This window comes from Hypomesus nipponensis, chromosome 1, assembly GCF_054491055.1.
Source record: "Hypomesus nipponensis isolate SF chromosome 1, ASM5449105v1, whole genome shotgun sequence".
NCBI classification, from domain to species: Eukaryota; Metazoa; Chordata; class Actinopteri; order Osmeriformes; family Osmeridae; genus Hypomesus; species Hypomesus nipponensis.
Genome location: NC_140361.1, coordinates 161,936 through 187,327, shown reverse-complemented (window position 1 = coordinate 187,327; position 25,392 = coordinate 161,936). Strand labels below are relative to the sequence as shown.

Below are 25,392 nucleotides of genomic sequence, written 5' to 3'. Positions count from 1 at the left end.
TGGAGAAGCTGTGGATAACCTTGGGTCAGGTTAGAAAAGTATACAAGCAAACATAATGGTAAACTATGTTAATACAGAGGGTTAAGACATTCAGTTCAATATGAACATTTCAGTAAAACATGTCAGACCTTTTGTAGATTCAACAAGCAGCTTCCCTACAGCCTGGATGTGGTCAGCTCTCCTGCTCTTCCAGCAGGACTTCTATCCAGGCACATCTGAAGCACTTATTTATTCATTCAGCACACTTATCTAAAACAACACACAGTTCACTAATGTTGAACCTATGACCTCTTAATCTGCAGTCAAATGTGCTACTGCAGAGCAATACCCATCCAATGTCCTGGACAGAAATCAGGCTTGAACACCACTCAGGAAATAACTCAACAGATTCCTGTGCACCTACAGATACATGGGCAAAACAAACGTTTACATTTCCATGACACATACACTTGAGCAGATGTGTGAACTTTGAAGCCATTGCTACATAGTGTCATTAAGACAAGTTTTACATTTGTAGATTATTGACTTTATTGTCTTCAAAAATGTAATTGCACAAACACACACCCTCACTGATGAAGTCCATGTGTCCTGTCTTACAAGACCACTGCACATAATTAGAATGTGGTGTTTCACAATCACAAGATACATTATGAAAATAATATATTTTTGCTAGAACAAATTATTTAAGACACATGCAGACTTGTCATGCCAAAAAAAAAAAAAAAACACAATCAACCGAGGTCCTGACATATTCCTGTAGTTAGGGTAGTCAATAAAATTCTTTTTCAAAATATTCATTTTGTTGCAAAAACAAATCCAACAAGAGAATTTCCTTGATTGCTTCCAATCCTTTCAAATGTTTTTGCTATTGTTTGATTTCAACAATGGTTTTCCTAATAGGAACCACTTCTACGTGTTCAAAATCTGTCCTCCAATTACTGTCCATGTTTTTCAATGTAGCGCCTGGAGAAACACAAGAAAACAGGTGTTCTAACATGAAATCCTTCAGAATGTCACTCGGACTGTAAATGTGCATGGGTTGTTGTCCCCTCTCAAACAGTGTTGAAGACTGAATGACATTAAGACAGACTCCTACCTTCTAGCGAAGTCATACAAGGCCTCTTTCCTCTCTTGAAGAGACATGTGTCTGTCTACTGGCGACTTCCCAAAACACTGTGGGTGACAAGAAGAACCCTACATCACACTACAACCCCAACCCTACATAAGAAAACAACAAAATCACAGTCTAACAAACACACACACACCTTGATAGTGTGTGTGTGTGTGTGTGGGGTGGTACTTAAGATAGTGGAGGGGTGGGGTGGGGGAAGAGGACCTTGACAGCAGGGGGAGGAGAAGAGGCAGATGAGGAGCTCCTGCTGGAGGTGAAGGCGGAGCTTCCTGTCGGCCCAGAGGAGAACTCCGTCCTCTCCAGCAGGTTAGTGATGGTGGCGTCCACACAGTTGGTTTGCACTGAAGAGAACATTTAATAAGAAACAGACCCACTATCCTGTGGTTCAACATGCGTACTGCGCGCGGTGTGAGCGTGTGGGTACCGAGGTCGCTGGTGATGACGCTGAGGGGGACGTCAGGAAGCACATCCTTCACCTGCAGGGCCAGCCTGCTGAGACCAGCCTCGTCCACACCACGCACCTGGCCCCCCCGTGGGCTGGGGCGGGGGCTGGCACCTAGAGGAACACACGAACACCCACACAAGACCACACACACACACAAAGGAAAATGCCCAGATGGAAGGTGGTTGTGTTACTGGTAATGGTGAGGTGTTACTGGAAGGTGGTGTGCTTACCGGACGTGTTGATGTGCGGAGCAACATGTCTTTTCCTTTTGATATGTTCAGCTTTGTCTGCTTTAGTGATCTGGGTAGACGCCACACTGAGTTCAGCTGCAAGGAGCTGAAAGGCACACAGTCAAGTCATCTGAAAATAGAGCAGCCAGTGATGATTGGCAGCAGAGGAAGTGAACATGAACATTCTGCACCTGTTGAACTTTATTGGTGAAGTCTTGCAGGGTCTCTCCCTCCTGCCTGGACACAGCTGGGAGCCATCTTGGAGGAGGAATAGATTAAAAAAAACAGAGTGTGAGCTGAGGCTGTTCTCTGGAACACTGAGACCCACTGCTGCCTGTGGCACTCTGGCAGGAATACATATTATGTGCGATCGTCTAAAACCTGAAATAATTGTGAATGAAAAAGAAAAGTAATTATTTAGTACCTTACATGATAGACTGTACACGGGACAAAAAAGGTCCACAACAGTTCTGTCAACCAGGAGGATTCTGGGATGCTCTGAGGAGAAAATCAACACCACATCTCTTCAACTCCCGCTAATCTGGCTTACCCTCACTCCACATCTTCCCCAGACCCTATTATACACAATGACGACGACCAGCTGGTGTGGTTCAGAGTAGGTGGGAGCATGATGTTTACCAGGGACAGGAATGGCCTCTTCACCTGCAGAGCCACAGGCTGCAGACTCTCAGTCACAGAGAAGGGCCACAGGCTGCAGGAGGGAACCACCGTTAGCAGTAACAGATGTCACATTCGCAGCCAGTTCAATGATTAATAACGTTTATTTGAATTTATCTGGTCCATCAAACATGCACAAACTTGCACACAAGATTTGAAAAGATTATGATGAAAATGAAAGATTATCAAACTAGTGACACTTCTAAATGGCGAGATGGAGACAAACCTGAACTTAAGCATGCCGGCTCTTCCGTTGGTGGTGTCCTCCTCGGGGAAGAGCAGCAGGGGCGGGGTGCCGGGGGAGGAGGAGTACCTCTGCAAGGCCTCCTGCAGCTGGGCGGGGGCCGGGGCGGGGCCCAGCTCCAGGAACCCTCGGGCCCAGCACACAAACCCTGCTGAGCCGTCCAGCATCGGCTGCAGATAGCACACACTCCACATGTTGAACTGAATCAGAACACCCAGATACACTTGGTACAGATATTACACTCACTGTGTTGCAGGAGGTCAGAAGATTGATGATGTTGTGGTCAAACTCTGTCACGTGATTGCAAATGTAGAGTTTCACGCGTTTGTCTCTTAGGCGTGGGTTGTTCTGTCTTACGTGCATGCCAAGCACCGAGCACATTATCCTCACAATACATCTAGATTACATAAAAGATTTATTAGACATCACAACAGAAGACAAGATATCAAGTATATTAATTAAAACATGATATAACATATTTTTGGAAGTAGAAGTGTACATAAAAGGCAGGGTAGTTCGTGCTTACCGTCTGATAAGGCTGTCTGGCAGTGCACAGCTTACTAAAAACACATGTACACCTATGAAGATGCGTATTAACATCAGGCACAAGCCTATAGGAGAGTAGATTAGAAGCAGGATGCGAACCAGTCCATCGTTAGGCAACCTATAATACAAACGTAAAAATAACTATTAGACCACCTATACAAGAAGGTCACCACCAAGACCTGTTTCTATTTATCTTGACTTGTACAGGTTTACTATTTATATATTAACACACAAACTAGTTGCGCAATGGCTCAGGTCGCACAGTTGATCTCCAACAACAGCTAGCAGGTCGACTTGCTGTAGCTAGATACCATTTGTGAAACAGTATATCAAAACATGTAACACTACCATGTTCATAATTAAAGTTGTAAATGGTAACCAGGTCTACGTGGATAATGAACGTTTCCTAATTAGGAATTCCTTAACGACAATTTCTCACGTAGACAACGTGGCTTGGCAGCTAGAAACTAGCCAACATCACTAGCCTAGCTAATCGACGCTTTTCAGTGATTACTGCTAGCGCTACCAACTAGCGTTGGCATTAAGTGACGTTAACTAGCCAGCTACTGTAATAAAAGACCACTAAATAGAAACTAGACAGTTTTCGACACAATACCACACATCAACAACACACCTACGACAAAGGAGTTCTCCAAATATTAGGCAGCTATGCAATTGGCAAACTAGCTAAATTGTTCGTCCCTTTCTAGCGCTCAAAATCGCTTCGGCGCTAGTGCTAATTTGACCCTTTCAACATTTGCCAAAACAATTTACCGCTGAAAGTCGAACATATGTTCAATTCCCCGAGTTTCCATTGTTCAACTACTTCGATAAGAAGTTGTCGTGATTGCTGTTCTGCATCGTAAACAACTGCGACGATAGCTAACTTCTTAGTGACTTATCACTTGAGTACTAAGCCAACTGGCTGGCTAACATCCCCAGCTAGCCTCGGCTGCCGTCTCATCGATCTGAAGTCAGCACAGCGGAAGGGGCGTTTCCACATTCGAAACCGGAAGGTCATCCAGCATGCGCAGTTGTAAGTGAAAAGCTAGCTAGTATCTAGAGCTAATTGTGGTTAAATGTTTACCAAACATTAATGGCACTACGACGCTAATTTTAGCCAACTGTATGAATATTTTGAACTGATTATTTCAAGTTGTTCTAAGCAAGCAGCATGTCAAATCACTTCGAGGAGAGGAGCGGAGTCATCTTGTGTAGAACATCGTGGGGGTCTTGGTATCAAACCATGGAGGAGGTGTTTATCGAGGTAAACGTTCCTCACGGCACGTCTGGTAAAGAAGTGAGCTGCAACCTGGGATCCAAACACATCGAACTGCACGTGAAAGGACAAGAGATATTCAAGGTAGGAATGTATTAATTCAAACCACTGGTTGGTGATTTGGGTCTTCTAATCTATATCAGTCAATCTATAATCAATGTATATCATAATGTATTTGGTGCAGACATCAACATGCCATTAGCTTACTGGCTGAAATATTGCCACGTTTATTTTCAGGGTAAGCTATTTGGAACCACAGTTTCTGATGAAGGAACATGGACATTAGGTAAGTCCTCTAGCTACTGTATCTGTTAAGCTACATTAATTAACCTAGCTCCATGGTTGAATGTATACTTGATAGCTGTACAACCCCTCGCCCCCTCCCGCACTCCAGAGGACAAGTGTCTGATCCGCATCGTATTGATGAAGACAAATCGGGAGGCAGGAAACTGTTGGGTGTCTCTGCTGGAGGGGCAGTACTGCGCAGACGCCTGGGTTCAGGACCAGATGCAGCGCAAACTCACCTTGGAGCGCTTCCATAGAGAGGTACACCAACACATCTTACATCTGCCTGGGCCAAGCCCGGAAATGATTCCCTTATGTAGACTGGCAATTTATATGGGGAGCTGTAAAGCCCTTGTTGACTTTTCTTGTAAAAAAGACAATATAAAACTATTTAATTTGACAGTTATTTATTTTAAGAGATTCCCAAGGAAGCAAGGGAGAGAGATGATTTACCTCTGAGTTGCACCCATCCCTGTGATGCCCCCTCTAACCTGTTGTACCACCCCTGTGATGCCCTCTCTAACCTGTTGTACCATCCCTGTGATGCCCCCTCTAACCTGTTGTACCACCCCTGTGATGCCCTCTCTAACCTGTTGTACCATCCCTGTGATGCCCCCTCTAACCTGTTGTACCATCCCTGTGATGCCCTCTAACCTGTTGTACCATCCCTGTGATGCCCTCTAACCTGTTGTACCATCCCTGTGATGCCCCCTCTAACCTGTTGTACCATCCCTGTGATGCCCTCTCTAACCGGTGTTGTCCTCCTGCAGAATCCAGGGTTTGACTTCAGCGGGGCAGAGATCTCTGGGAACTTTGCAGGTGGAGGGCCAGACTTTTCCAACCTGCAGAAGTGACATGATGATACACAGTGCTGTCCTGAACCACCATGCTGGAGATGTTGATCCCACCCCTGAACCTTCTACTGTCCGGGCTAAGACCCCAGCAGCTGGCCAGGTGGACGGCAGCGACTCTTAACTTGCTATTGAAGGGGAAGTAGAAACCATTGTCACGTGCTAACAGCTGTCCCCTCAGGGGGCCGGGGATTAACAGCATGGGCTCTGGGTCATCCCAGTGCTACACGCTAACAGTGTACAAGGTGGGAAGGGTTTATACATGGGGATGCAAGTGTCAGTGAAAGCCGTAATTTACTAGCCAACCACCTGCCTTTTAAGTTCTATTTATTCTGCCAAGCTGTTCTCATTGCACATGAATGTGTTATAAACATGTCAGCTAGGGTGGGGTTCAGAAACTGAATCTATGAATATGTGAACCGGGTTGCTTTGAGCGAAGTATATTGCAATATTTTAAGTGGAATAAAACGTTTTTTCCTTTTGAAACACATTGATGCATGGTTGGTCCAACGACAAGGTAAAACACAAATTGCTTTTCAATAAAGTTTATTGAAAGGTTGTACATGGGGCGCACAGATGTGTAGTAAGCCAATTGGTCAAAACATTTTATACTTTTTGAAAAATCAACTTTATTTGTAAAGAAAAAAAAGTCAACTTCCTATATAGATCAACTCAGGGGCCTTTTGCATTGGCACAATATACTAAAATGGTAACAATTGTCTACATCTAAATTTTTTGTGCAACTTGTGAATACTATCATAATACACATCTTGTCAGTTGTTGGGAGGTAACTATGAGTAACTATGAGTAGTTGAGCTAAAACAGCATCGCTATATCAGGCAAGCTTCAACCATGTTTCAGATCAACACTAGCTCCTCCATCACTGAGGAAACCACAAAAAAAAAAAAAGTTTGTTTTCATCACCTTGGGTAGGAGTGTGCATTTAGGACAAGTCAACCTAGGGTGGGAGTGAAGGGTTTTGGGCCCGATTTCTTGGTTCCATTATTAGTGCACTTCACAAAACCCTTCTCCCTCCTCTTCCACATGGTGGCTTGAGGACCTAGGTGGTTCTAGATACTTCATCGCTTAAAACTGAAACCGGTGCTAAAGAACGTTTCAGAAAACATCCTCACACTGATTAACATCAGAGCATAACTGTACACTTGTGCAAGCAATTCAACCTGGAAGGAAATCCTTCTCTAGGGGGCAACAAGACATGCCCACTGTTGACCAGACAGATGTGATGTCATAGTGAGCTTATCCAAAAAATAACAATTACATCACAGAAACTTAGGAGGTAGGTGGGGGGGATAAACAAGAATAGAAACAGAATTTAAGTTGGCATTTCCTTAAAGAACTCCATCATCCATAACGCAGTTCTGTAAGGAAATAGTTGGCGGTGGTAGGAGGCTTATTTCTTAGTAGGAAGTGTAGCCATATACGCCTCCAGCTCGGGCGAGTTCAGTAGCCAGACTCTGGGACGGTGGGCAGGTGGGTTAAGCAGCCAGACTCTGGGATGGTGGGCAGGTGGGTAATCTTGTAGTAGCTGTGCTTCAACTGCCGGGCTGTCCGTCCTGAGATCACCCAGCGCAGCCTCTGGCTGTTGGGCCTGGAGCGCCTGGTGGTGGAGTACTCCACCAAACACTTGGCCACCAGCTCCCGCACACACACTAGGTCCCCGTCTCTGACCTGGGCAACAGAACACAGGAACAACACTTCACATCAAGCCAATGTTGCTGTTATGTGAGAGTCACTAAACCCAAGCCAGAGGGCATTAGCACCCAGTGTCTCATCGTCCTGATTAATGATCAACTATACATTTCCCATGAACCCTGGTTACACATTTAGGCATTCAGTTGTGCAACAAGGCTACAACAGCAGCTGTCTGAGAAATGCCACTCAGTATCCTGTTACGGAGAGAGGGGACCCTGGTCACTCACACTCAGGAGCTGCTGGAGGGACTGCACAGCCTCCACTAGCTTGTGGACGTGATCACCATCATGTTCCTCATGGATCTCCAAGGCCAGTAGAGCCAGGGCCAGCAGAGAGGGCTGGGAGGGGAGCGGAAGGGAGAGTGGGGGGAGGAAGATAGTGAAACACACCACTGTAGGAGGTTCATAAAGACACACCAGGACTACTAACTAAAAATAGACCAAGGTCCAATATCACGTTTCATAACATGCATTTCATAACAGTTGGTGCTTACAGTGTGCCGCTGAAGTGTATAATAGAAAGACAAGACACCAACATACCTTAACTTTGGAGAAGACGAACGAGCAATGGCAAGCTTTCAGCAAAGCCTCCAGTCTTTCAATCCTCAGCACCTCTTGGCTGTGGAGACAAAGTGCCCGGTTAGGGTTAAAGACGCGCTCTGTCTGTAAGAGCCAGTGCGCTCCAGATGAGCAGCTTACCCGTCAGAGCCCAGCTGCTCCTGCACATAGCTGTGGAAGAGGCGCAGGAAGAGCAGTGCGGTGGGAGCCTTCACCCTCCACAGCAGCTTCTCCAGGATGATCCTCTCCATGCGGACCATGTCCGACACGCTGAAGCGGTTCTGGCTGATGCGGATCATATCGGCGGCGTTGGGAACGTTCTTCTCCTCTTCTGAAGACTTGATGGCAATGTAGAAGCAGCAGAGGCCAACGCACGACAGGTGCTTGGGCTGGATCTGGAGGGGGAGAGCTTGGTTAGTCTACATGTAGACATAATAGCATCGTTCCTTAATAAATGTCTGTAGAGGTTTTACGTTATCATTTTGACAGCTTATGTAGCACATGACTATCACCATTCAACCATATACAAATATTTGCGAGACACCTAATATGCACCAGGGAGACCTACACATGAAAGGCTGCCCGTCTAAACATTTTCTTCATTCACCAGATGTTTCAAACCAGACTCAGTCCAGATGTTTCTAACGAGTCTAGTGGTGTGTGCAGCCTGCAGCTCCGGTCACACTCACCTTCATGACTGAGAGAAACCGATCCAGCAGACTGACGGCCAGGGAGAAGGTCTCCGAGCTGAAGCCAAAGAACCGGGTGAGAGAGAGCAGGTCCTTCACCTCACACTCCCTCAGCCGCACCGTCATCCTCAGTCCGTTGTCGCTGGCGCTCTCAATCACCCGCAGGCCCGTGAGTTTCGGCTGGTAGCGAGACTCCAGCTCAGTCAACGTGCGCAGCTGGGCGGAGAAGGGCTGGACCGCGGGGGATGGTACTGTGTCGATCATCTGTGGAGGGTCACAGACGTTACCAAACGCTGATCATAGAATAATCATATTTGGACCTGCAGTCAATCCCCATGTGCTACCACCATTTTAAATAACGGGTATATGCTTTTCATTTATCGAGTCAGATTCCGAGCTGAAATTGTCAATAAACTGGACTAGTAGGCCACAAATAATGAAATTATAATTATAGTAATCATGAATGTCAGTGTGATCCAAAAGTATTCTTCATCCAAACATATTGCGTTTCACCTATGTATAGGACATACACATAGTAGGCCCCTAGTCTTTGATTTAAGAACTTAACTTTTCGGGGCTATCGTAGCGAGCGACCCGGGCCTTGTACGCCTGTGCGTCACTATAGGGCAGCAGCGTTGCGGCATGTCGGGGCATGTCCCCAACATAGACTAGGTAGATAGAAGCCAAGATAGCAATAGACACGACCACAGTATCGCAATTACGCGAATATGTACGTTTAAAACACCATTCTAAATAGACTTTACCATATATAATAAACTACACCAGTGGACGACATGATACAACTAAAATATTCCTGTCAAAAGGCGCAGGCACCGTTTAGGCTATAATGCCCTGTCATCGATAACTGAACGTAACAGCAAACGTTAGGCTAGGTGGAGGTACAGTAGGCTACATATGAAACTAATTTATAGCCTACATTGTAACTCCAAGTTTAAAACATATAGGACACAAGCGAATATTTATGTATTATATTTTAAGCGAATGTAACAAGTTGTTAAATACAAGGTAGCTAGTTAGCACAGGATTTGAAATTACAATAGAGAATTGCGGCAACTTACCTTATCTGAAGTGATAGAAAGCGTTGCAATATGGTTATCCAAGAGTTTACAGAATAATGTTCTAAATAAAAATGCTTAGAAAGGAAATTTAAAAAGTGTCAGTATGATCTTCCGACAAGAAAGCTTCAAGCAAACGTAAATTTTCGCCTATGCACACTCCCTACCCTTGGCATAAAGCGCCCGAGAAAGGGCTCCGGCGGCTTAAGTACGGCCGCTCATCCCCGCCCACACAAAGGCACATTTGATTAGCTGTCGAGGGGAAGACCCTCCCTCTTTTTGGAGTCTGATTCGATCAAATCGCACAAGTCACTCTGACAGTGAGCGCAAGGCGTTCCTTTTTACTTCAGTATAAAACGATGAAGTGGTTTCGGAACATTACGCTCGGCCTATGACAATACACAATGTATTCTCCCTCTCTCCAAATACTAAATTATGAACTCAGATTCCAAAAATACACACACATTCGGTCTACGTAAAAAGTCTAAATGTGTTGGGAAATTGAGGAAAAAATACTTATGAATTGAGCTTTTCAGCGCCAGGTTGTAGGCCTATTAGCCAGCAGCTGGTTTTCTAGAACTTTTAGACCCCTGCCATGGGCGTCGTTAGACCCTTTTTACTGGGGCACGCGCCCCAGTATAAATCTGCTGTGCCCCAGTAAAATCTAAAGTTTGAGTTTTAACAATTTACGTTATTAGTCAGGGCATTAATTTAGAGTGATAATCCTGGAAAAAATAAACGCAGTATCTCAATCAACGCTTGTAAATTGTTTAACTGAAAACACAAACCTATGCAAGCACAATTCCATGTCAGCGCCTCTTCTGAGCTTGCCAAATAGCCGCTGCAGCACGCACACAGAAGTCCAGGTGTTGGACTCGCCACACAAGTCAGAATTGAGGTAGGCTAAGAAAACATTACTTAAGATAATTTCTAAATGAGAGGCCTACCAATCATCTTTTTTTGATTAAAACATAAAAACAATATTACATGAAGCTCAAAAAACAGTATTTGCGCTCAAATTAATGTGCAAAAAATGTGCTCGCTCGCATTAAATATTGATGTCCCTATCAAAGCTGATATCAAACTTGCGTCCCTGGAATGTTGTATAGTGGGTTAAGCAATGGGAGTTTCTATAGCCTTGTAGTGCATTGTGCGCAGCAAGCATGAAAGAAAAAAAGGGATATGAATAGGGGCCTGTGCCCCAGTAGAGTTTTATGTCTAACAACGCCTCTGACCCCTCACCAGAAGATTCTAGTAGTGTGGGGGCAGATTGCTATAAAGTCGCACCTGTGTTCAGCTATGATCTAAACATGTGTTTCAAAATGTATATCGTTCAGTAACCTCATATGACACATGTTCTTTCAAAGTACTTTATTCATTGAGAAAAAAAAAATACAAATCCATACGGGATGATTAAGCACAAACCTGATGAAGACAATACTCAATATGGATTAACTATATAAGAAAACATTTGAATCACGATTCACATTTTAGTTTAGTCTCATTAAGACAGTTAAGAATGTGCGTATGTATATAATTATATGCCTAATCCCTTCAGCCTTCAACAATGTTAGGCTATTCAATAACTCCAGGATCACATTTATAGGTATTGTATATAATTTAGTGTCTACGCGTTGTTTCATTAAAGTGCGTCTTATTTATAATTTGACCAACCCTGATAACCCTTTCTGACAAGGCCTTTTAAGCATTTTTTCTTTTAATACAACCCCTTTCAACTTTACAATTTCACAGTGCATTAGGATGACACCAATCAAATATATATAAATATGAACAGAAAATAAATACAGCAACATCAGTAAAAGCACATTTAATAGTAAAATAAAGAGAATCTATTGGTTACCTGCAAGCATTCTGTGTCAGGTGAAGAGAGAGGAGTAACCATGCTACTGAGGTTGAGGAAGAGAGTGGTTCTTTAGCTTCCCCTAAACACAGATTAAATCTAATTTTGAACTGGGAAAAACACTGATTTCCTGTTTTTTCTGCTTCAGAATTAATCTGTACCTGGATAACCACCTGTGAGTTAGGCAGGTTGGAAGACGGTGGTCAGAGAAGATCACAAGAGATCAGACATAAACAGGAGCACAGAGGGTCTTCGAAAATGCTTCATACTGTCAAAAAAACAGCAAACTCAATTATCAGTTTCAAACAAGGAAATTGATTTCTGTGGTAGAAAGTCTTCTAGTGTAGATTTCTCCCTGAGGTTAAGGAGCACGCAGATGGGAGACTAAAGAAGCTACAAACAGAAGAACATCAGGTCAGAGATCCTGACAGACGTTTCATTAGTGTAGAAGTGCAACGCTACTAAACTGACCAAAAGAAATGTATGGATACTGACTTTAATAAACTATCATAGACCGACGTAAGCATTAACATGGATAAAACAAAGATGTATTCCTATCACTTTAGAGTTTGTGGCAAAATAACACTTAAAACTATTAAAAGTCTATTAGGTAAATAGTTAGTGTTATCTGGTTATAGCAAGTACATACTGTGTCAAAACATGCTGTTCATTCTGAGATTCAACCAGTGTTTATTAACTCAGATAAACCAGGCTAAAAGAGAGAGAAGGGAGGAGAGGAAAGAGAAGGAGAGGAGGGAGGAGAGGAAAGAGAAGGAGAGGAGGGAGGAGAGGAGAGATAGGATGGATTAATGGATGGGGAAAGAAACCAAAGATGGATAATAGGGGTTTAACCATAGATATATGTATATATGTCTATGGGTATAACAATATATTGTGGCACAATATATCCCAATGCAAATTACAATATGTATCGTAGCCCTTTTATCCTATTGGATGAGCTATTAATAATATATAATAATAAAGTTCACTTTGATAATAATAATGTATAAATATAGTTGCAAGCAGCAAGGAGGTGGCCAAGCAGTCATATGACCCAGAAAACATTTTAAAAAACATCCTTAGAACAGAGTTCCGAGTCTCTATACCAAGTTTGGTGTGAATCCATATAAGATTTGCTGAGATACGACCCAACTTCCTGTTTGCTGGCTTAACGGCACATTTCGATTGGCTGTACCGGGCAAACGGTTCTGAAAATCAAAAAATAATGTGATGGTCTTTGTGAGGCTTGGTCTTAAGATACTCTCAGCCAAATTTGGTTCAGATTGGACACACTTTGTAGAAGTAGTAGACAATTATTTTTTTCATAAATTCAAAATGGCGGCCGCATCAATTCGGCTGTTATCACAAGTTATCATGTGTCACACGGGGATGTCTCAAGATAAAGGAATCACTTAATAAAGGCAAACAAATCAACATTTATTGGCCAAAACACATTTTTGCTTCTTGCAGCCACGCCCAGTCATCACATGACACCAATTTGTGTGGACATCCAGTTTGGTGTTGATATCTCAAAGATTGGCTGAGATTTGATCCAACTTCCTGTTTGGTTGCTTTGTTGACAATTTTGATTGGCTGTACCGGACAAACAATTTTGAAAATCAAATATATAAATAATACCTTAGTGAGGGTTGCTCTGACGATGATGTGTGCCAATTCCGGGAAATATTGGAGAAAAAAAAAAAAATAGAATGTTTTGAACTCTTTTTTAAATCGGTCATATGGTTCAAAAGTTACGTGTGTAAACACAAGTCCAACTTTGACCCGTTGGTGGCGCTAGAGTGCTCGAATGGGAGACATAAAACTTGGCGAGATTAAAGAGGGACCTGTCCTTAATGAGTGTGCCAAATTTCACAAAGAGTGACCATACAGTTCGAGGGGCTGCCATAGACTCCAATGGGAGAGGAAAATGATTAATAATAATAATAAGAAAAGGTAGAAACCCTTAAGTGGCTTCGCCGCTTCGCGGGGGCCACCAATATTAATAAACAATAAAGTCCACTTTGACTTTGACTATTGGATGAGCTACCAGCATGCAACCTATTCTGCACCTGTGTCACGCATGCATTCACTGCATTCACAGAAATCACTTATACAGAGTTAACTAAGGTGTATGTACAACAAAGAAAGTTATTGAACATTTTTAATGTTTGGGAAAGAAATATATTAATTGCATTTCAGTTTCCAATTTTTTTTGTTCAACATATCGTTATATTTAGTCTATCATGATCCCTGTATTGTGATACGTATCGAATCGTGAGCTGAGTGTATCGTTACGCCCTTAATGGATAATCATGGAACTCCAAATCAGTCAACTGAGGCCCGTCTGGTCTACAATCTACCCAGACGCTCCCACGTTACCCCGCTCCTCATCTCCCTCCACTGGCTACCCATCATGGCCCGCATCAGATTCAAGACCCCGGTACTGACCTTCCGAGCAGTGAACAGGACTGCACCCGACTACATCAAGTCTCTCTTGCAGCCTTACACCCCCACCCGCCACCTACGGTCTTCTTTAGACAACCGCCTGGTGGTCCCACCGCTCAAGACTGCCCAGTCCCAACACAAGGTCTTCTCCTGCCTGGCCCCCCAGTGGTGGAATCAACTCCCCACCTCCATCAGAGACACTGACTGTCTCTCCACCTTCAAGAGAAGGCTCAAGAGGCACTTGTTCCAAGAGTACAACGGTACTTAGGAATGGTTTGCTGAACCCAATGCTAGTTTCCTCAAGGATCACAATGACTCTTGCTTAGAGACTGTTGCTCTTGTTGGTTAGTGGTAGCTGATTTAAACTGTTGTATTCTATTTTAGTTAATCTTATTTTTATTTTACTTTATTGCTTGCTTTTCTACAGGTACACTTGCACTTAGAGATTCATGTTTTAATTGTAACTTGCTTAACATGCTCTTATGGTTTTTCCCTTTGGCACTTACTTTTTGGTTGCCCACAATGTGTGCTTCTTGTTTTGGCTACCCGCAATGCTTTGGGGCTATCTTGTTGTTATTATCAGTGACCTATGCACTTTGTAGAGCTCTCTCTTGGAAGTCGCTTTGGATAAAAGCTTCTGCTAAATGAATAAATGTAAACTAAGTCTTTGTGTTTCAAGCTGATGGTAGACAAAAACATAAACAGCACTAAAGGTTCTATCTAGAACTTTACGGAGCAGAAAGGGTTCTATCTCTGGAGTGAAGTCATAAAAAACTGAATTTAAGTAAAGCCCATTTTCCATTCATTGCTTTATTTTCATAACAAGCAAGAACACAGTTCCACTCTGACAGGACTGACCAGAGTGCCTGAAACATCTGACACTAACTACCTAAACACAACCCTCACTTCGGATCCATGCATGGATTGATGTCTCATATATTCTACATACATGATCTATTCCGCTTCATGAGCAACTTTTTATTTTGAAAAACTATCAGAATATTTTAGATATAAATATTGTATTAATACTCATAGGAACTGTATTAATATAAGACAGCACTGGAGTAATTCATGTTGTTGATTAACAGACTAGTTATATTTAGTTATCTAGCTTCACAAACATTTGCATGTATAAATACACAAATGTATAATTCCATGTTAAGACAATACTTTAACACACACACTCTTACATGTGTGAATTACATCATTACACCAGAGCTCGACACATCCCTGGGAACACAGGGTTAAAAGTGCTCAACAGGATGGAAACAATTTGAGGATCATGAAACAACATAAGCCTAGTTATCGCAACAGAGCCCCCAGTCGTGTTTTCACGCATCTAGCAGAGTCAGCATTTGAGACACACCAAGTCCACTGAGCTTAGACGCCTTCTGATCCATAAGAACACAAGTGGATTAGGGGCGCCACATCACACACACACACACACAAACACACACACACACACACACACACACACACTGGTGTCACAGTGTCACTGAGTCCATGCATACAAGTCAGTAGTCAATTACAACAGTCAATAGTTCCTATGATGATGGAGCACAAAGCCCTGGTTTCCCTGGATGTCAGTTCCATGAATCAACTGAAAAGGGAAAAACATTAAAATGACAAAATATGAAATATTGAAAGGAAAATAAATATAAAATATAAATGACATACCTAACTTAGAAACTATAGTGAGATGAGACTGAAGATAAGAAAAGAGAGGAAAACTTAAAAGTAGAAAGAAGAAGTAAAATCCCATTCTGATTCTGAAACCAAATGTATGATCAGCGCTCTAACTGCACCGTAAGCTGGGTGGGGGTGGGAATGAGGGTGGGGACGAGGCGGTAAGGGAGGGGGGGTGAGGGGGATTCATTTGGTTATATTTCAGAGAGGGGTGGAGAGAGAAGGAGTACTTGGTAAGAGAGGAGAGAAAAAGAGAAAAAAAGGTACAAGACTTACTTCTTCTTGTCCTTATCCTTCTTGAAGGGTTGAGAGGATCCTTGCAGGGCTTGTCCCATCAGCGCCTCTGCTGCCACCTTCCTCCTGTTGAAGGCGTTCATCTCCTCCTCCAGGTCTCTCCTCTTCTCCTCCAGGTTCCTCTTCTCCTCCTGGTGCATCCTCTTCAGCTGCTCAAATCGCTCATGGAGCTGGATTTTACAGACATACAGCTTAGCAGAGATGCAACAATAAAAGTTTGATCTTACCGTTAACCAGTGTCCACTGACACATGCTCATTTTAGCTTCCATGTAGTCATACACCCATGCAAGACGACCTTCTGTTATATCCTCTTTGACATTTGACACAACAACTGGTTAAAGACCACCCCCTCCCAGACTGGTTTACCTCTCTCTCCTTCTCTTTCAGCTCAGCCTCGGTCTCCTTCACCTTGTTAACAAACATTTGCCTCATCTCCTCCTCCTTGTGCTGCAGCTCTCCCAGGAACTCCCTTCTTTTTGTTTCATACGTCTCCTGGAGGCTGGGGTGGACAAACGCACAGACACACACACACACGTGCACAAACACAAGCACACATGCAGACACACACACACAGACACACACACAGACACACACACACACGCACACACAAACGCACAAACACACACACAGACACACATGCAGACACACACTTTAACCCCACTGGTTGAATAAAATAGCTGGTAGAGGAGCTAGGTGGTGCTGGTAGCCTCACCTGAAGGGCTGGGTGTCTGTGTCCGCGTCCTTGAAGCCCATCTCTTCCAGCTTGCAGCGTCGGTAGAGCTCGTAGTGGCGAGTGTGTGTCTGCTCTCTGAGGTCCTCCATGTTCACCCGCAGCAGCATCTCCCTCAGCTTCACAAAGTCACAGTGGCTCTCGTTCTCAACTGGGAACATCAAATCACATTTTTATTTGTACAACCCGTTTTACAAGCAACATCACAGAGGGCTTCACAGATGCCTACAGACCTCCCTATCAGCACCATGAGACAAGGACATGTGGGTGTGTACGATACCCTGACTCGTGTTTATCTTTTGTATCACACTGATCTGGGGTGTTATTTTACAGTGATGTTCTGGGCTGGTGGTGCCTCGATGCTTCAATGGCCAAACAACTGTCCTGGTGCGCATAACTCATTATTGCATTTTGTACTTTTGTCGATCAATTTCTTATTTCCTGTTAGTTACTGTGCATCCAATCAGCAACGAAAAGGTTGTACCTAGCCTTTCACTTTGACACAAATTTCTGAACCTTGCTGTCCTTTTTCAAAACTCTAGATACAGAACTCGAAACAGTCATTACTTGTAACACACACTGTCACATGTTCAAAGCATAGCATTGTATGTTCATATCTCTAAAGACACCTTGCACATGCAGAATCATTAGTAAAAAATATAAAAAAATTATCATGAAATACCATAGGAACTTTCACTTAGATCATCCAAACACAAGATACCCAGAGTTTCATCATTTAGTTGTTTGTACAGTCACTAAATATTGTACAACTACAAAATATGTGATACATGTTTCATAAGATACTACATCACCATAAATGGACGAAGAGAGAATACTTCAGACAGTGGAATCATTGAGCAAAATATGAAATGTATTGATGACATCCAATCAAATTACAACATTTCTTAGTTTTTTTGTATCAAAGCAAACATAATTAGATACAAAAGAAGAATATGCTACAGTACGTGAACATGTACTGCAGTGTTCCTCACCTGGCTCAGAAAACAAACAAAGCAAAATAAAGGATTGATTACTCTCCTATAGTTCCATCACCCCTGTGGATTTGACCACAAGTTTTTATTCACATTGCAATAGATGTTTTCATTTGACAAACATCTCTGAAAGAATCTCCAGGCATAGCGAATCCAGGCCTGACACTGGTCTGCCGTGATGTAATTGTAACCCTCATCCATGGCCTGGAGAAGAGTAACTTGTCCATGAGGGTGCCTATTGTACACGTCCATGTGAAGAACAATTCCTCAATACGGTTGAGGAAGGGAGAGTATGGGGTCAAGTAAAAGGCTGTAAATTGACAAAGCAATTACAGTACAAGGCCCGCATACCCACAGGTGCTGCTGGTTTTCAAATCTGAAAACATGTTGGTTTCGTCCAATTTGTTCATGTTTCATAGTAATTAGTGTCAATGGATCTCATTATACTGAAACCTTCATGTTCTAAACTTGGAATATTGTTTGTCAGTTTCTATAAAACTATGCAGTAAGAGAAATGCAACAGTTACTTATCATTTTGAGCAGTAATATCAATTGCCAGTTAGATCACTGTAATGTAAGGAAATTACAGACATTTCAGATGTTATGTGTGAATTTGCATTTTGAAATGGTGATACTTTGATCTTTAGTTGTGTCTTTTTGAACAGATGATACTAGTCCAATGAACAAATGATCTAAGATGTATGTGTAATGTATCCAAGCAATTAAAAATCGTGTAAGCGTTTTGAAAGATTTGCATTTTGATCATCAGTTGTGTGTTTTGTTTTTGAAAAAAGGACATCAAGGTTCTGAAATTTGTGTCAAAGTGATTGTAAAAAACTAATGTAATGTTGTTTTGAGTTAATGTTATGTCGTTTCCCATTTGGGGGAGCGTGTCTTTGTATTGGGTGGAGGAGAGCAAGTCATTCTATTTGGGGGGAGTTGACTCGTATTTGGGGGGAGTATTTTCATTCGGGGGATGTACTCATATTAGTGGGTGTGATTTGCACTTCAGGGCCACCGTAGTGGAGTGGTACCCACCCTGCACGGTGCCCCAGGGGTAGAGTCTGGCCCGCACCATGTTGTTCCCCACCTTCATCTCCTCGGTGCTCCCCACCACTGCAAATGGCAGGTGGGCCTGGAACCAAGAGCTCACAAGGTCAATCACACATAAGACCAAAGGTTAACAACAGACTAGATGGTTAGTTAGGGTTAGGGTTAACCCTTACCCAGGTTAACAACAGACTAGATGGTTAGTTAGGGTTAGGGTTAACCCTTACCCAGAGTCAGCGGTATGGGTACATTGGTCTTGGGTGTAACTAGGAATGCCTGACAGAAAGCTTGCCCCACCGTGTGTACGTTTTTGTGTATGTGTGTTTGAGTGAGTATGTGTGTTTGTGTACGTGTGTGTGTGTGAGTGAGTATGTGTGTTTGTGTACGTGTGTGTGTGTGAGTGAGTATGTGTGTTTGTGTACGTGTGTGTGTGTGAGTGAGTATGTGTGTTTGTGTACGTGTGTGAGTGAGTATGTGTGTTTGTGTGTGTGTTACGTCTGGACCAGAGGCTCCACGTCGACGCTTGGATTCACCGGAGTACTAGGGGCGGCGCTGGCCAGTGCATTACGTACCATTGTGCACACCTGTTATTCTATTCGTTCACCTGTTTCGGATCATCATTAGTAGAGTATATAACCTGGGTTTTGGTTTTACTTGGTTGTTGGTTATTATGCGTGACACTGTCCTGACGTATCTAGTGTCAGAGGTTTTCATTTATATTCAGAGTATGTGCCTCCGACCCTCCATTGTTGAAAATCCCTGGAAGGTTATTAAAAGTACCATCAAATCTGCACTTGCCTCCTCATTCCTGCAAATACCGTAACCATAGACATGTCTATGACCGTAACAGTGTGGGAGTCAGTAGCGGCCGGGACCCCTAAATCCACTCAATGAATCTCCATCTTTTATCTTATACCACTGCCAATAGACTGTCTACCTTTAACTATAACCTATATTCAGCAATGTGAGAGAGAAATAAAAAAGTTAAAAAATAACAAAAGCACAATTGTGTCAGCACAACAGCACCTATTTGTCATTGTTCAAAACCAAAGACAGCACCATAGCCTTCTGATAGTTCAGAACCAAGGATAGCATCGCCACTATGAAATAACACACAATCAATGAAGGGTAAGGAAAACATTAATGCTTGACAATAAGTTAGAAAGTATATTTATTGTTGGTTGCTGGTGAAGACGTGCTGCAGTTAGCTACCAGCGGCCGCTGTAGTGTTTTGTCTGTGGAGATGCTGATGACAGTGTCCTCTCTGGCTGGTCTAAATAAGTGTGTAATCTTTGTGTGTTTTGCTCAAGCTTCAGACAACTGTTTACTGCTGCGCTTTTGAACACCGCTTGCATATTGTCTTTTACTCAACCGTCATCTAGCAAAACGTAATGATTAGCACTTTTGAAACGTGGGCGTTTAAAAGGTGTAATGGCATAGTAGTGCACGTAAGATACGCAAAAGCCATTGTTGCAAGATTCAGGGATTTTGAGACTATTTAGCCCATGGAAGTGGATGAAGATATGTTACGTTGCCTACATAACGGGATTCCTTTACCCGGTAGTTGAAACTTGGGGCTCTCAATGAGCGCCCTCAAAGTTTTTTCTTTTTTGATATATATATTTATATAGGCCTAGTCTGTTTTTTGCTATGGAGAGCGCCCCCCTCCACCCTCCTTGCGGTGGCTGCGGGGGTTTCCCAGCCGCTACTGGTGTGAGTGAGTATGTATGTTTGTTTATGTGTGTGTATGTCAGCTCTGAGGTATGGGTATGTTTTAGACATCAGACTCACGTTCATGGAGGAGTTGATCTCCGTCACGGCCTCGTCCTCCGTGGGGAACTGGTAGATCTGCACCCCGTTGCTCACCAGTTCACTCATGATCTTGATCTTGAACTTGTGCAGCTCGCTCTTCGATATCGTGTCTGCCTTGGCGATGATGGGAATTATGTTCACCTGCAGAGGCATGGCATTCTGATAGGCTGAACACCTGACAGGCTGAACAACTGACAGGCTGAACACCTGACAGGCTGAACACCTGACAGGCTGCCTTGGAGAGCTTGGCGAGCATGGGACTCAAGCTACAAAGTTTTGCTCAATACATGAGACATTACCTGCCCCAATAACAGCGTTACAACTGGTTACACATTCTCTTTTGAGAAACATTCATTCCTATACCGATCTTGAACATTTTAGTTAACTATTTTGCCATACAAATGTTGAATGTTTTGGATAATTAGCTACCTATAACAATCTTGTACATTTTGGTTAAGTACCTTGCTGTCCAGCTTCTTCATAGTGACCAGGTCCAGAGATTTGAGGGAGTGTCCAGTGGGGGCGATGAAGTACAAGCAGATATGAATCCTGCTGTCGTGGTAGTTAAAGAGGGAACGCTTGATCTTCAGTTCCTCCTGAAGGTAGTTCTCAAACTGTGTGTCGATGTAATCCACAACAGGCTTGTAGCTGAATGGAGAGAGCACATGACAAATTGAGTGGTTACTGTGCACGGTGCCTGGTAGTTGAGATGTGGTTACTTTACACTGTGTCTGGTAGCTGAGATGTGGTTACTTTACACTGTGCCTGGTAGCTGAAATTTGGTTATTGTACAGTGTGTCTGGTAGCTGAAATGTGGTTACTTTACACTGTGCCTGCTAGCTGAAATGTGGTTACTTTACATTGTGCCTAGTAACTGAGATGTTACTGTACACTGTGCCTGGTAAATACAGTGTCTTGACTTTGTCCACCAACATCCTGTTAGAACCAGGGGTGTTGTTTCAGCAAAAGCTAAGGTATGTGACATGAACTATCGTGATTCTGACCCTTCATCTTCTGCTGCACTTGGGATAAAAGTATCTGCTAAAGGAATAAAATGTTCAATGTAGCCAATGGTACAATGATAATTACATGGTACAATGATAATCATGTGGTACAATGATTATCGGATGCAGTCCGTAATTAACTGAATACTTGTATCCCAATCGTTACATACAAAAAATACGTTAATGTGTTTAAAACCGCCGAAAATGAATAGTTCCAGGTTACCAGGCGTCTTTCAAAGGCAGAAACCATTACTATTGTATCTTGGTAACGGTCTCAACTACATCAGTTATTGCCAAGAATCCTTTTCTCTCTTGTTGGACCAAGTCCTTTCAGATCACATTAGTTCCACCAGTCATTCTCTACCATCTCTTCCCCTTTCATTCATGCCCACACAAAGTCCAAAGCCCCACAACAGAAGCCCCACACCAGAAGAGTCTTCTGGGTTAGGGTTCTTCTACTTTTACACCATGAATGGAGCTACAAAAGGCACAGACCTTGGTCAAATACTACTTGCAAATACTCTCAAAATACTTTTTGTTTAGCCAATAAGAACAGTCACATTTTGTCAAGCCTTGATGGGACATAGCAACAGTGTACAGTTTCGTCTTTCTGGGAGCATCGTCACACTGATCAGGGTTATACTGCCCCTGATAACCTCACCTCTTCTCCTGGTAACCTCACTTTTACCCCTATAGCCCTAGGTAAACTCACCTCTACCTCTATAGCCCCTGGTAACCACTGGCAACCTCACCTCTACCCTTATAGCCCCTGGTAACCTCACCTCTACCCCTATAGCCCCTGCTAACCCCTGGTAACCTCACCTCTACCCCTATAGCCCCTGGTAACCTCACCTCTACCCCTATAGCCCCTGGTAACCCCTGGTAACCTCACCTCTACCCCTATAGCCCCTGGTAACCTCACCTCTACCCTTATAGCCCCTGGTAACCTCACCTCTACTCCTATAGCCCCTGCTAACCCCTGGTAACCTCACCTCTACCCCTATAGCCCCTGGTAACCCCTGGTAACCTCACCTCTGCTCCTTGTTGATCTGGTCCCCAAAGCCCACGCTGTCCACCACGGTCAGCTTCAGGTGGACGCTGCTCTCGTGCAGGTCGTAGGTTTTTGGACGCAGGTGGACGTCGTCTTGGTAGTGGCTGGCCTCCTCATTATCAAATGCTGTGTTGAAGAGGGTATTCATCAGAGTGGACTTTCCAATCCCCGTCTCCCCTAGAAAAGAAAAAAGAATGTAATCAGTTTAATCTGATTCAGCGTATAATCCGTCTCTCCACTTTCTGTGGCACTGATAAGCAGACTGCACCAGGGGCAACACTCCTGTCTCCCCACATCTCCATGGATACATACCCACACAGAGGATGTTGAAGCAGAAACCCTGTGTGACAGACTTGCTGACCAGTTGATCAGGTAGGCTGTCAAACCCAACATGGCCGCCCAACTCCAGCTTCCTCTTCTCTTCATTCTGAGACAACAAACACAGAATGACTGTTTTCTCGATATCACTACTGGGTTCTGTGTGTCTATGTTGAGAGACTTGTTGCACTTGTTTGTTAGTTGTAACGGTTTAAATTCTTGTACTCACTGTGAACTATTTTACTGTTGATTGCTTTTCTACAGGTACACTATAGCACTTTTTGAGTTTCATGTTGTTTAATTGTAACTTGTTTAACTGCATGCTCTAATGGTTTTTCCCTTTGGCACTTATTTGGTTTTTCACTGCTCGCAATGTTTGGGGCTATCTCGTTGTTATGATCAGTGACCTATGCTCTTTTGTAAAGCTCTCTCTTGGAAGTCGCATTGGATAAAAGTGTCTGCTAAATACATAAGTGTAATTGTATGTTTTTCCTGCATTATTTATGGAAAAGGTATGTTCTAATTACAGGTAGAGGGGTTTGAATAAAACAGGGATGAATCTGCATGATGGGTTCATAATAAACATCTTACTAGAACACCTGACATCTTAACATTTGAAGATGCATTGAATCCTTCATTGCCCTCAAATCAACCCAAGTTATAGTTAAAATCTGTCATTTTAAGCCAAAATTGGGGTCAACCTAGGACAAATTGCAACAGAAGCAAACTCAACTGATTTTGTATTCTCAATATGTTCTGAGTAAGGGAAAAAAAGCCCCAAAGAATCCCATTAGGGGCAAGTTTCGAAAAAGACCCAAATATAGCCTATTCATACACCTATTCATTCTTTTTCTCTTGGGAATAGGGCAAAAAAAATTACCTTTACATATCACCATGAAAATTAATGATTTGATTACTTACATCAAGACAAACAAAAAAATGTTTTACAAGTTTTTTTAATTGTTTGTTAACATGGGCAAACAGTGCATAAACTAATTAGGTATGCACTAATTTGCATAAATACCACAACATATCTAAACATTGGATACAGCCAAGTGAAAATGTCTTGTTGAATCTTGTTGATAACAGTAAAAGACTAGATGCACTGACTAGATGACTAGGTGCACGTCATGTTTTTCTCCAACTACAACCTAGATGTATCAGATGTATCACAAAGACACTAGTTTTCTGCAACCATTTGACAATCAAATCTTATGAAGAGGTTTTATATATTAAAATATTTTTTTCAAAATATCCACAACGTCGTCCATTAATTATAAGGTTTTTGAAACAGTTGTGATACTTTTTGATTAAATGATAGGAATAATAGGGGCCTGTCCCATGTGTGTCGCATGATAACTGGTCTATGTGTTTCCAGTGTGGAATACACAGACCTGTGAGGAGCACACAGCTGGTACCTCACTGCTGAGAGAAACCATGAGGACTTGGATATGCTTCACACAACCATCAACAATATCCCTGGTGCACACACACATGTGCACATGAGTGCTTCTATCTGGCTGTTATTTTACAGGATGAGAGAAGACAGAGGAGTGTTCTCTTTATCTCATTATCCCGCTATCCTCTGACTCTGTCCATGTTACAACCTACTCTATAAACACACCATAGCCCACCCCGTTCCACTCTCACTTCATTCCGTGTGTGAGCAGCTCCAATAAATTAACCTTCTAGCCAAAATAAATACATGCAGTTAAAAATAACATGTAACTCTTACAATTTAGCAACGTCACATCCACTGATCCGTGAACTGAGTATGTGTCATCGTTTTACTCTTGACAGTGAGAATTGTGTGTAGTAGTGTGATTTGCATAGCCTATTTAAAACCGGAATTTCACAATAGACCTAAACCTGAATATTGACATAATAAGCATCTCAATCTTATTTTACGCAGAAATTAGCTAAGACCGACTGTTGACATCGAAAGAGAAATCACGGTTCGTAACCCTCGTAGTCGTACGATTGGCGCATTCTGACAACACCTGAACGTTGGTCCACAGGCAGCATCACAAAAGCCCCAGTTAACGAACAAGGGTTATTGAAAACATGACAACCCTAAACCAATAGGCCTGGCTACTTACAGTGAAAATGTCAATGTCCGTAGCCGCCATCGTGCAAGGAGTACGGAGAGAATCTGTGAGGACCTGTCGTCATCGGAACTGGGTTTGACTGAGGGAACGGCTCAATTCATTCAATATGGCTACTTCGTGGCTTCACCCCCTCGGTGCTGGAATGCCATTCACTTAGCACGTCTAGAACTCGGGCATTCTCGGCTTCTTGATTTGAACCGATTTTAAAAAAGCAACCAGTCAGACTTAACTACAAGCAGGCATACTGCGATATCACAGGAATGGGTATACCCGATAATAGCCTACAGGACGTAAATGCTAGCCTATAATAACTCG

At 42.9% G+C, this 25,392-nt stretch overlaps 4 protein-coding genes across 9 annotated transcripts; 1 reads left to right on the top strand and 3 right to left on the bottom strand.

Moving 5' to 3' along the window:
* Positions 1–503: 503 nt before the first annotated feature.
* On the bottom strand, positions 504–4,227 carry aup1 (AUP1 lipid droplet regulating VLDL assembly factor). 2 transcript variants are annotated; one of them, XM_084708698.1, is made up of 12 exons: positions 4,050–4,227; positions 3,256–3,393; positions 2,976–3,126; positions 2,712–2,899; positions 2,447–2,519; positions 2,232–2,305; positions 1,999–2,065; positions 1,808–1,913; positions 1,557–1,688; positions 1,337–1,473; positions 1,097–1,173; positions 504–963 (listed from the first exon to the last, which is right to left on the bottom strand). In XM_084708698.1, the coding sequence occupies exons 1-12, from the start codon at positions 4,088–4,090 to the stop codon at positions 936–938; spliced, it is 1,212 nt and encodes a 403-aa protein (XP_084564824.1). In that variant the 5' UTR covers positions 4,091–4,227; the 3' UTR covers positions 504–935. The 2 variants fall into 2 exon arrangements, with proteins under 2 accessions (XP_084564824.1, XP_084565289.1); XM_084709163.1 differs by lacking the exon at positions 4,050–4,227 and adding an exon at positions 3,910–4,043.
* nudcd2 (NudC domain containing 2) lies at positions 4,221–6,176 on the top strand. 3 transcript variants are annotated; one of them, XM_084668856.1, is made up of 5 exons: positions 4,221–4,311; positions 4,432–4,638; positions 4,792–4,840; positions 4,949–5,100; positions 5,610–6,176. In XM_084668856.1, exons 2-5 carry the CDS (start codon positions 4,450–4,452, stop codon positions 5,691–5,693), a joined length of 474 nt encoding a protein of 157 aa, XP_084524982.1. In that variant the 5' UTR covers positions 4,221–4,311; positions 4,432–4,449; the 3' UTR covers positions 5,694–6,176. The 3 variants fall into 3 exon arrangements, with proteins under 3 accessions (XP_084524982.1, XP_084524288.1, XP_084524901.1); XM_084668162.1 differs by having other exon boundaries at positions 4,235–4,311; positions 4,442–4,638; XM_084668775.1 differs by having other exon boundaries at positions 4,282–4,638.
* A 43-nt stretch (positions 6,177–6,219) lies between these two features.
* Positions 6,220–9,916, bottom strand: ccng1 (cyclin G1). The gene is made up of 6 exons (XM_084666947.1): positions 9,729–9,916; positions 8,650–8,913; positions 8,102–8,355; positions 7,943–8,021; positions 7,631–7,741; positions 6,220–7,379 (listed from the first exon to the last, which is right to left on the bottom strand). The coding sequence occupies exons 2-6, from the start codon at positions 8,911–8,913 to the stop codon at positions 7,152–7,154; spliced, it is 936 nt and encodes a 311-aa protein (XP_084523073.1). The 5' UTR covers positions 9,729–9,916; the 3' UTR covers positions 6,220–7,151.
* Positions 9,917–11,206: 1,290 nt separating this feature from the next.
* Positions 11,207–25,188, bottom strand: LOC146301755 (septin-8-A-like). 3 transcript variants are annotated; one of them, XM_084708570.1, is made up of 10 exons: positions 25,069–25,188; positions 22,964–23,078; positions 22,633–22,828; positions 21,058–21,244; positions 20,576–20,737; positions 18,773–18,869; positions 16,725–16,893; positions 16,379–16,511; positions 15,994–16,181; positions 11,207–11,979 (listed from the first exon to the last, which is right to left on the bottom strand). In XM_084708570.1, exons 1-10 carry the CDS (start codon positions 25,096–25,098, stop codon positions 11,925–11,927), a joined length of 1,332 nt encoding a protein of 443 aa, XP_084564696.1. In that variant the 5' UTR covers positions 25,099–25,188; the 3' UTR covers positions 11,207–11,924. The 3 variants fall into 3 exon arrangements, with proteins under 3 accessions (XP_084564696.1, XP_084563347.1, XP_084564164.1); XM_084707221.1 differs by lacking the exon at positions 11,207–11,979 and adding an exon at positions 14,886–15,631; XM_084708038.1 differs by lacking the exon at positions 11,207–11,979 and having other exon boundaries at positions 15,990–16,181.
* Between the last annotated feature and the right edge of the window lie 204 nt (positions 25,189–25,392).